Here is a 9,937-nt window from a genome sequence, read left to right as displayed (position 1 = left end):
AGGTCATTGTTTTTCAAACTAAAGTCATTATGAAAAGAGGATTTTGAGGCTCTGAAAAGAAGTGGGAGAATAGAATGGTTACTAGCAGTTGGTAAAGATGTAAGCGCTCTGAATGCTGAAGAACTGAGCCTCCCAGCGGTTAGCAGAATGCTCAAGATATAGATATTTATATTGCCTAGATCCTGTCTTGGGATCAGTAATTCACTGTGGGAGTAGTGGTAGCTGCATAATGAATTTTCCTGTTCTAAATGTCAAAAATAATAATTTTATATGCTCTTTTATTGCAGATTTTAATCTCATAAATTGCCTTCAAGAGAATAAACTATAAAACTATAAAGTGATACCTTATTAAAATTGGCATTTGAGGGATCCCTGGGTGGTGCAGCGGTTTGGCGCCTGCCTTTGGCCCGGGGCGCGATCCCGGGGACCCGGAATCGAGTCCCACATCGGGCTCCCGGTGCATGGAGCCTGCTTCTCCCTCTGCCTGTGTCTCTGCCTCTCTCTCTCATTCTGTGTCTCTCATGAATAAATTAAAAAAAAAATCTTAAAAAAAATTGGCATTTGATACTTGAGAATTGGTTAAATAAATGAGATAGGATAGGCCTGATGTGTGGCACATAGGAAGTGTTCTAAACTGTAGTTGTTACTAGGGATGGAAAAACCTCTGTGGACTCAGGTTTCGGTTTGTTGTGGAGTTTCTCAAGGGATTTCTTCCCTAGGAAACTCAGTGGTTTGAGGAGATAGTTGGCAACCCAGAAGGGCTGGGGTGGGTGGGGATAGGAACCAGGGTAGATAAGTTCTTTATTTTAGAGTGACACTTTAGCACTTGGGCTGCACTATTAGGATCATCTGAGGGAGTTTCTTTTGTGTGTGTGCTCCTGAGTTCTCTCTCTAAAATAAATAAATCTTAAAAGGGAAGGGTGCCTAAGGGCGCACAGTCAGTTAAACATCTAACTCTTGGTTTTGGCTCAGGTCATAATCTCAGTGCCTTCACACTAAATAAATCAGGGTATCTGCAGATGAGGTTGGGACGTTGGTTGGTTTAAATATTCCCCAGCTGATTTTAATCTGGGACCAGATTTGAGCACAGATCTTAGACCATCAGAATCAACAGGAAGGCTTTGCTAAAATTCTGGCCCCAACCCGTAGTTTGTGATATATTGGGTTGGGAGTGGAGTCTGAGAATTTGCATTTCTAACACCTCCCCAGATGAGGTTGGTGCTGCTGGTCCAGAACCCACACTTTGAGAACTGTCCTAGAATCATAGGGTATTTCAGGTGTCTTTTGAGGCTTTAATGCTCACATGGCCGATGTCTTTTGTTTGGATGGATGTTCTTGTTTATCTGCTCATTTTTGCTGTGAATATGACCTTATTCAGTCATGAATACATGTCATACAAGAATATGAATGTGATTTGATAGAACTGAAGGCTGCTTCTGTGTGTTATTAAACCACTTGTTAACCCTAACCATGGGATAGTGTACAAGTTACTGAACCTCTTTAAGCCCCAGTTTACCTCATCTACAAAATGGAATTGTGCTGCCATTTTCATAAGGACTGTGTAAGTGTATTAGGACTCCAGTTTGGGGAAGAACTGACATGTTATTTAAGAGGAATTTTTATAGATGTCACCAAATCCATAAGAGTTACTAAAGAAGGCATGGGGGAAGGAGAATACAAAAAAAAAGTAAGCAATTTTTGTAAAATGCTATTATTATTGTATCTTGAAATCTGATTGTCTCAGCAAATATGACAGCATTCCTTGTACTCCCTCTAACTAGATTACAAGAAAATTTCTGGAGCCAGGCAGCCTTGGAATTTGAACTCTGGCTTCACAGTTTAACAGCTGAGTGATACTGGGCCAAGTGATTCAATCTCTCTAATTCCTTCTTTTACAAAACAGAGATGATGTCTGCTTCAACAGGGTTGTTGGACTGATCAGAAATAATGTTGGAAAATGCAAAGTATGTGCCTGGCGCATAGTAAATGCTTGGTACATTGCATCTCTTCATTTTGCTGCATTTGGCCTTTTTTTTTTTTTTTTTTTTTTTAAGGGCTTTTGTTCTTTCTGATAATTGTTGGTAGAGACTGTTAACTTCTGGAAGCTCTCCCAGCTCTCAGGGATCCCATAGGAGAAATAAGACAGGTGCATTAATAATTTAGAAAGAAACAAGCTGGCCTTTATTAAGTGGCCTGTGGCTGTCTAGCCAAACTGCCTCAGCTTACTGAGACGATCAGAGTCGTGCAGCTTTTCAGGTCTGACCTAGAATTCATGGGGGCAGGGGATAGACTGCTTGCACCCTGAATCTATCTCAGTGCTGAACAATTTGGACGTACAGCAGTTGAGAGGAATGAATACTAACCCCATTTAGGGTAGATAAATACGGTCAAAGAACATTGGACTCATGTGGAAATTTTATTAAGCATCTAATATTGTTTGTTTTTTGGTTCATTTATTTAAAAAGTAAACATTGAAGTGCTGACTATGGGCCAGGCACTTGGAGTTGCAAAGACAAAGAGGGCTTGAAGTTGCCCTCAAGATACTGCTGACCTAGTGTCCTTAGGGTATGTGTGCAATAAATCATTGCAAGGGACTGGAAGATCAGGGTGCATTGCTCTATGCAGGTGGGTAGAATGAAAATGTTGCTATAACTTGCAATGACCTGAAGTTATGTAGTATTGTTAATTTGTTTCTACTCAAATTGTGACCTGCACTAAAGCTGCTTCATAAAATAGTAAATATTTCAAGGCGAATTTAATTTTCTCTTTTTTGCCTATATTTTCTTTATTCAGACCTAACCATATCCACTTTGGGTTTAAATAAGAATGTCTTTTCTACCTATGTCTCTACTGTGATATCATGACCTAAGCTGAAATCAAGAGTCGGATGCTTAACTGACTGAGCTACCTAGGCAACCCTATTTTTTTTACAGAATTGTAAATACATTGTCCTTTTGATTAGCTTGCTTTATTTTAGGAATACGGTATATAATATGTGAAGCACGCAAAATATGTGTTAGTGGTTAGTGGTAAGGCCTGTGGTCAACAGTAGTTAAGTTTTGAGGGAGTCAAAAGTTGTTTGTGGATTTTCAATAGTGCAGGGGGCGAGGCAGAAGGAGTCAGCACCCCTAACCCCAAGCTGTTCAGGTGTCAACTGTCTAAGGAAAGCATTGTGGCTTACCTGTTACATAACCAAAAATGCCCCATGACTCCCAACCAAACATGACATACTAACTTTGAAAGTGGGTTTCTGGAAAAAAGGTAATATCACCCCTCACTTGTCCCTCACACCCCACTTCTTTATGGCTATCTCTAACTCCTTGAGGAGCAAAAAAGCCTGGGTGATGCCTGCTGGAGGTAAAGAGGGGGAAAGTAGACCAGGACCTAGGCAGGTAGAAATCTGGGAATCCTTTCTGGCCTATTCAAAGGATGATCTAGGTCAGAGATGGAGAGGGACAAAGTAAAATTGACTTTGTGTCATTCCACAGGAACTCTCATAGGAGCCAAAACAAAAATGGGAAATCCCTACGCTGGTACTCTGCTCATTCCCACCTTGCAAGAAAGGTGCCCCATCAGTGGTCATCACACCTACCCTCAGCTGTTGCTCCCCAGGGGTGCCTGCCTCAAAGTAATTTACTTTCATCTCCAGCTGCATCTGGGATTTGAGATTTGTTGTCTTAGTTTCTGTGTCTGGATCCTCCACCAAATGCCCCCACTCCTCCAGGTTTGGGGAGTTAGTCACAGGACCCAGCATATCATTATACTCTTGGCTACAGTTTATTTCAGCATAAGGATACAAAACAAAAACAACAGAGAGAACTGTGCAAGGGGCAAAGTCTGGAGGAAAGCAGGGGCAAGCTTCCAGAGTCCTCTCCCTGTGCAGTCACACAGGACACACTCGGTTCCTCCAGCAACAGGTTGTCATGGCACATGTGAAACCTCTTCCAGGGGTGCTTATTGGAGACCCAGGGCCCTGGGTTGTTACTGGGGCTGGTCACACAGGTACTCTCTGCCTGGCACATAGCAGAATTCCTGCCCCCTAGAAGGAAAGCAGGTAGGTGTTCAGCAAAAACCGCAGAGCCTAAGCAGTTTCAGGTCCAGCGAGCCCTTCTTGTCAGGGAAGGATGGAAACTCTGCAAAGGCCCGGGGCCTTTCTAAGGATAACAGTCTTGGGCCTGTTGTGTTGCTTTTTCTGCAGAGTTTCTAAATTTTGCTCTTGCTTTTTTTCACTCTGAATTAATGAGGGGTTCAAATTTGTGCCACGTGACTTGAGGTGTTGACAAGATGAGCCTCAGTCTGCTGTTACTCTGGGAGAAAGCCTGCTCTCTGGATTGATGGTTGCTTTACGTGGGCCACGCTGCCTGCCTGCAGCCTGTGTTTCTGCCAGCCAGGCAAGTTCACTGGATGCCTCTGTCCTTTTATCAAAATGATTCTCGTTACCCAGCGGTGCTTAGCAGATCTTCCTGTCCTCGCGTGGTGCTCTCTTGTCTTGGTTTCCAGGCAGGCTCTGGGGCACTGGCGGTATTGATTCTCCTGCCCATAGGTTCCACAGGCTCAGACTTGAAGCCTCGGTAGGAAGCTTTCTCAGGCTGAACCCAGAGGTGCTGTTGTAATTAGCTTCCACGTAAACCCCATCTTAACACTTTTACAAGTGTTCTTTGGAAGTCTTGGCTCAGGGGATTGGAACTCTTTGCCTTTGAGTTTTGTTCTTTTACTTTTTTGTCTCTGGTTTTCAGTTTGGAATTTTGGTTGCCTGGTTTCAAAAATCTTGCATCACAACAGGGTCTAAAACTGTTTCTTACTGTCATCTCTGGGCAGGTTCATTTCAGCCAACCTGTTCATCTCCTGTGTTCTGTTGATCAACAGAAATTTTAGAGCCTTGGTTCTGTGGGGGTCTTCTTGGACCCTGAGGGGCATCTCAATTGTGTTGGCATCCTGTATACTTATGTTTGTGGTAGGCCACGTCTGTCTTCTTACTTATGGCTTGAACTGAGTCTAATGCCTACCTGTAATGTAACCCAGTGACCTACTTTTAGCCACACTATGTATTCCACAGTCCTTGCCAAAGCTGTTGGCAAATTGTGATGAAAAAGGGATTGACTTGTCACTACATGTGGCTAAACTAAGCTGGCTTCAGGTGAACTTTGGGCACCTGCATTAAATGTACCCTCAGAATTTCAGCCAAGGTAGGTTGGGGAATTGCTCCTCTAAATTGGCTGATCACCAACGACCTATGTTCATGGAAGTTGTGTCACTAAATAGTCCTTGGAATCTTTTTTTTAAAAAATTTATTTGAGAGTAATAATAATAATATTTGCGCCAGTTAGTGCACACATGAGCAAGGGGAGAGGGAGAGGGAGAATCTCAGGCTGACTCCACACAGAGCCTTACATGGTGGGCTCAGTCTCATGATCATGACCTGACCCAAAACCAAGAGTCCAATGCCTAATCGACTGAGTTCTGCAGGTGTCCTGGTCCTCTGAATCTTTTTGCCATCATCATTGAAGTCTTACCTATTACTGGTTTAGGGATTACAGAAGAGATGAACTAAGCAGTCAAGCTGCACAGGATGCTCCAGTTTTAAGGAAAAAAGATGGTGGGTGGGGGATAGGTGCTCTGAATGGGCCGTCGAGCACTTGGAATATGGCTTGTGCAACCAAGGAACTGGATTTTTAATTTTATTCAATTTCCGTTAATTTAAATAGCCACATATGGCTGGTGGCTCCCTTATTGGACAGTTGGAGAGTAGTTCTAGTGTGGCCTTCAAAGCCTTGATTCAGATCCCAGCTCTGCTGCCTACCTGTTGTGTGATGATGGTGCACATACTTAACCTTATAAGGTGTTTTTGAGAATTTGTCTTCCGTGTAAAGGCTCTAGAGCAGTGCCTGGCAAATAGTGTTTGTTCAGTTGATGTTGGCTTATTATGTTTACTTGGTATTTTAAAGAGAATAGAGGCAGAGTTTGTATGAAATACAAAACTCTATTTTTTTTTTTAACTTTTATGTTTCTTTTTTCTTTCTTTACTCTAGGTTGCTGCAGCAACTGGCCACACAGTAGTGTTGGTGGACCAGACAGAGGACATACTGGCAAAATCTAAGAAGGGGATTGAGGAAAGCCTTAGGAGAGTGGCCAAGAAGAAGTTTGCAGAAAACCCCAAGGTAATTTTTTGTTTTATGTGACCTCAAGAGCAGTCCTCCAAACATAACACTCTTGGTGGCCTTTGCTTGCTTTTTCAATTTGTTGAGTAAAGCTCATTTTCCCATAACTTTAGACCAGTATAAATAACATAATCCCTGAATGTTCTGTGAGGAACTGAGTACAAAACAGGAGAAGTAAATAACCATATTGTTGGGTAGGTTTTGAAGCAGGGAGAAGGTTTCTGCGGGTAGTAAACTCATTCTGTCCCCTGAGAATTTGGGATTGAAGATCACCTGTTTTGTCATACTGATAGAAGAGAGCAGAAATAGGAAGAGAATTTTGGTACTTACACATTAAAAAGAGAATGATACAATAAACATTGCATTTAGATAGAAAATTCTGATTGCTTAGATAATATCTTACAGGCATTGGTAATGTAGTTACCAGAGAATACAGAGTGTCATTCTCACGCTCCACCAGCAGAGGGGGTATGAGAGCTTGAGGAATGTCTAGAAGGTGGGGAACTCTGGTTTACTGACCCTTTCTCATTGGACCTTTATGTTTAATTCGAAATACTGAGGAAATCAACCAGGTGAATTGTGGTTTACCTTTGCCACCTTGTTAAAGTTGCTTAAGATTGATCTCCTTACATTCACACTATTGTGCAGCCATCACCACTCTTTACGAAACTTTTCCATTTTTCTAAAGAGAAACGCTATACATATTAAGCAGTAACTCCTCATTCCCTCCTCCTCCCAACCCCTGGTAACCTCAAATCTACTTTCTGTCTCTGAATTTGCCTTTTGTAGGGACCTCATATAAGTGGACTCAAGCTATTTGTCCTTTTGTGACTGATTAATTTCATTTGTTGTACTGTCTTCAGGGTTCATCCAGTTTATAGCATGCATCAGAACTTCATTCTTCTTCCTGCCTGAATAATATTCCATTGTATGTATCCAACCACATTTTGTTTAGCCATTCATCTGTCAGTGACACTTGGGTTCTCACCTTTTGGCCATTGTGAATACTGCAGTGAGTGTTGATACACTGTCTGTCTACTCCTCCTTCAGTTCTTTCTTGTATATACTAGAAGTAGAATTGCTGGGTCATATGACAGTCTTGTGTTTGGCTTTTTGAGGAACCACCAAACTGTCTTCCATAGTGGCTAAACCATTTAACATTCCTACAAGTAGTGTATGAAGGTTCCTATTTCTCCACATCCTGGCCAATACTTGCTGTTTTCTTTCTTTCTTTCTTTCTTTCTTTCTTTCTTTCTTTCTTTCTTTCTTTCTTTCTTTCTTTTTTTTCATAATAATAGCCCATCATCAGGGGTGACATGGTATCTCACTGTAGTTTTGACTTGTATTTTCTTAATATGTAGTCATTGTTCAAAAATTAGAGGGGCAGGAGTGGAGTTAATTTTTACCCTCTCCTTCACAGGCACATTAACATCTCTGTCACCTGTCCCCCCATATTCTTAATGATAGGGGGACCTAAGGTAGGGCATGTTGTGATGAGGGTCCAGGCAGGTGAGATTTTTAAGAGCCCTGGGCTGTTGTTTGGAGTGGAGGACAGAGTGAGTCTGAACCCAGGTAATCTGCATTTTTCATTTGTTTGCTCTGCAAACTTCTGCTGCTTTTCCCCTTTGGGCACAGGCCCTGAGGATAAAAAATAAATAAAAAATAGTGCCCATGCTCAAGATGCCCACCTCCTGACGAGTGACTCCTCAGGAGTGTCCTCTCTCGGTGTTTCTCATCTCTGGCCGGGGATGTGGGTGGAGGAGGGACGTGTGAGCTCCAGCTTGCTCTGGTTGACAAGCCCTACGCACTGGCTCTGCACCAACCAGCACGGTGGCTGCTAACTATAAGCGGCTGTGGGGCGTGTGTTGTGGGGCTAGTGTGAATCAAGGTATGCTGTGCTTGCAAGGCAGACACCAGAATTCAGAGACTTGAGAGGAGAAAAGAATATAAAACATTTCAATGCTTTTTATATTGATTACATGCTAAAATTGTAATGCCTTAGATGGATTGGATTATATAAAATGAATTTTACCTGTTCAGTTTTTATAGCACAGCCAACAGAAAATCTAAACTGCCCTCTCATGTTACAGTATATTTCTGCTGAACAGCTCTAGGAGTTGTTCTATTCCATGATGGTTTTGTCTGCCTTTCCTGATGATGACCTTTTTGATGACCCAGGCACAGATTCCATTTGAGATAAAATGGCAGTTGATAGAGATGCTGTCTTTTGCCCTGAGGTCTGTTTGTGGAAACCTGGGGTCACAGGTCAGATGGAGGTGGGACTGCGAGCTCTCTGTGAGCAGAGGCTGTGTCTGATGTGTTTTTGCAAGCCCCGTAGCTGGCCCGTGATGGGCGATTACTTCTTGCAGAATGACCCCGAAGTCCAACGCTCTCACCCTCTCTTGCCCTTAACTCCGCTCTTGTCTGCCTCTAGTAGAGAAGAATAGTTAGCACCACTTCTCAGACTGAGTGGTGCTGTGAACTAAGCTTTTACTCTTTGCCGGAAGGTCACATCTCAGGACGTATTTCCTGCAACTGTGCATGGAGATGGCAGATAGATTGCAGGCCCAGACAGGTGCCTCAAGAGGACCCTGTAGTAACTGGAGCCGAGCTGACAGAGAGCGTGAAGGATTACGGCCTGTACACGGCAGTGAATTGTTAACCAGCATTTGGGATGTTCCCAGTTAATTCTTGCGCTCGTGTCTAGAAGTATGTGAGATGCCATCGTCCCTAAGCAGATATGTGGGGAGTTTTATTTCTCAGAGTTTTTGGATACTCTGGGTTCCATGTGGGACATGTTCCCCTGTCCTCACCCTCCTCTCTCCTTCTGCCTTAGCAGCAGATCATGCACTGTTGTCCGGTGGGTCCAGTGAGTGCTCTCTTCTTCCTTCCACCGTTAGGCGGGCGATGAATTTGTGGAGAAGACCCTGAGCAGCATATCGACCAGCACGGACGCGGCATCCGTAGTCCATAGCACGGACCTGGTGGTGGAGGCCATCGTGGAGAATCTGAAGGCGAAAAACGAGCTCTTCAAGAGGCTGGACAAATTTGCCTCTGAGTACGTGACCCTTGGGTGTTCTTGCTGGGTCTGAGGGCCCCATACCTGGGCTTGGGCTTTCCTCCCGGGAGGGAGTCTTTTGACACCAAGCCCACTTCTCTTTCTGCTCCCTTAAAGCTGTTTTCAGAAGACATGACACAATTTCCCCTGTTCTCCATCCACCCGCTCCCAGACTGCTTCCCAAGGCTTGGGCTGCCTTCATCTGATTTTTGTCCCCAAATGAGGGTGGAATTTCCCACAGTAAAGTGGAGGGTCCTCTCAGGGACAGTTTTCTGTCTCTTGCAATGTCTGGACCATGGGCTTTCCCAGGCCAGAGGATGAAGAGGCTTGGGCATGTCCTCAGATGTCTGCCGAGGAACCTCAGAGTAGTTTGAGTGGAACATACAGAGTGGTGCCATTGAAGGGAGTGCCTTCCTGTCTACACAAAGTTCCTTTGTTATCCTGTTTTGAGCTGTAGCTGGATTAAGTCAAAACACTTGGGAGCATTACAGGAGCATTGAGTTCCTTTCCAGGCTTCCTGGCAAAAGCTGGGAGGGGAGAGTCAGCCCCATGTAGGTTAGGCATACCGGTGCCTGGGACTCAGGACTGGCTGTGCCAATGAGCAGCAGCGAGTTTTTGGTTACAGAGTCCCAAGCCTTCCTTTGTATTTGACTTTGGGCTTTTGGCAGTTGTGACACCTGGCTGATTTATTCGTGTTCTCCTTGGGGCTTGGTTAGCCATT

General features: G+C 43.7%; 1 protein-coding gene across 1 annotated transcript in view; it reads left to right on the top strand.

Annotated features, from left to right (window-relative positions):
• The window catches only part of HADH (hydroxyacyl-CoA dehydrogenase), a 44,713-nt gene that overhangs the window by 16,335 nt on the left and 18,441 nt on the right, over nt 1-9,937 (top strand). Inside the window, exons 2-3 of the mRNA XM_055342462.1 lie at nt 6,030-6,158; nt 9,059-9,216. Coding sequence (XP_055198437.1) covers nt 6,030-6,158; nt 9,059-9,216 — 287 coding nt within the window. The remainder of the gene's footprint in view (nt 1-6,029; nt 6,159-9,058; nt 9,217-9,937) is intronic.

This window comes from Nyctereutes procyonoides, unplaced genomic scaffold, assembly GCF_905146905.1.
Source record: "Nyctereutes procyonoides isolate TBG_1078 unplaced genomic scaffold, NYPRO_anot_genome, whole genome shotgun sequence".
NCBI classification, from domain to species: Eukaryota; Metazoa; Chordata; class Mammalia; order Carnivora; family Canidae; genus Nyctereutes; species Nyctereutes procyonoides.
Note: the sequence above shows the minus strand (reverse complement) of the source record. Positions and strands in the feature narration are given on the sequence as shown.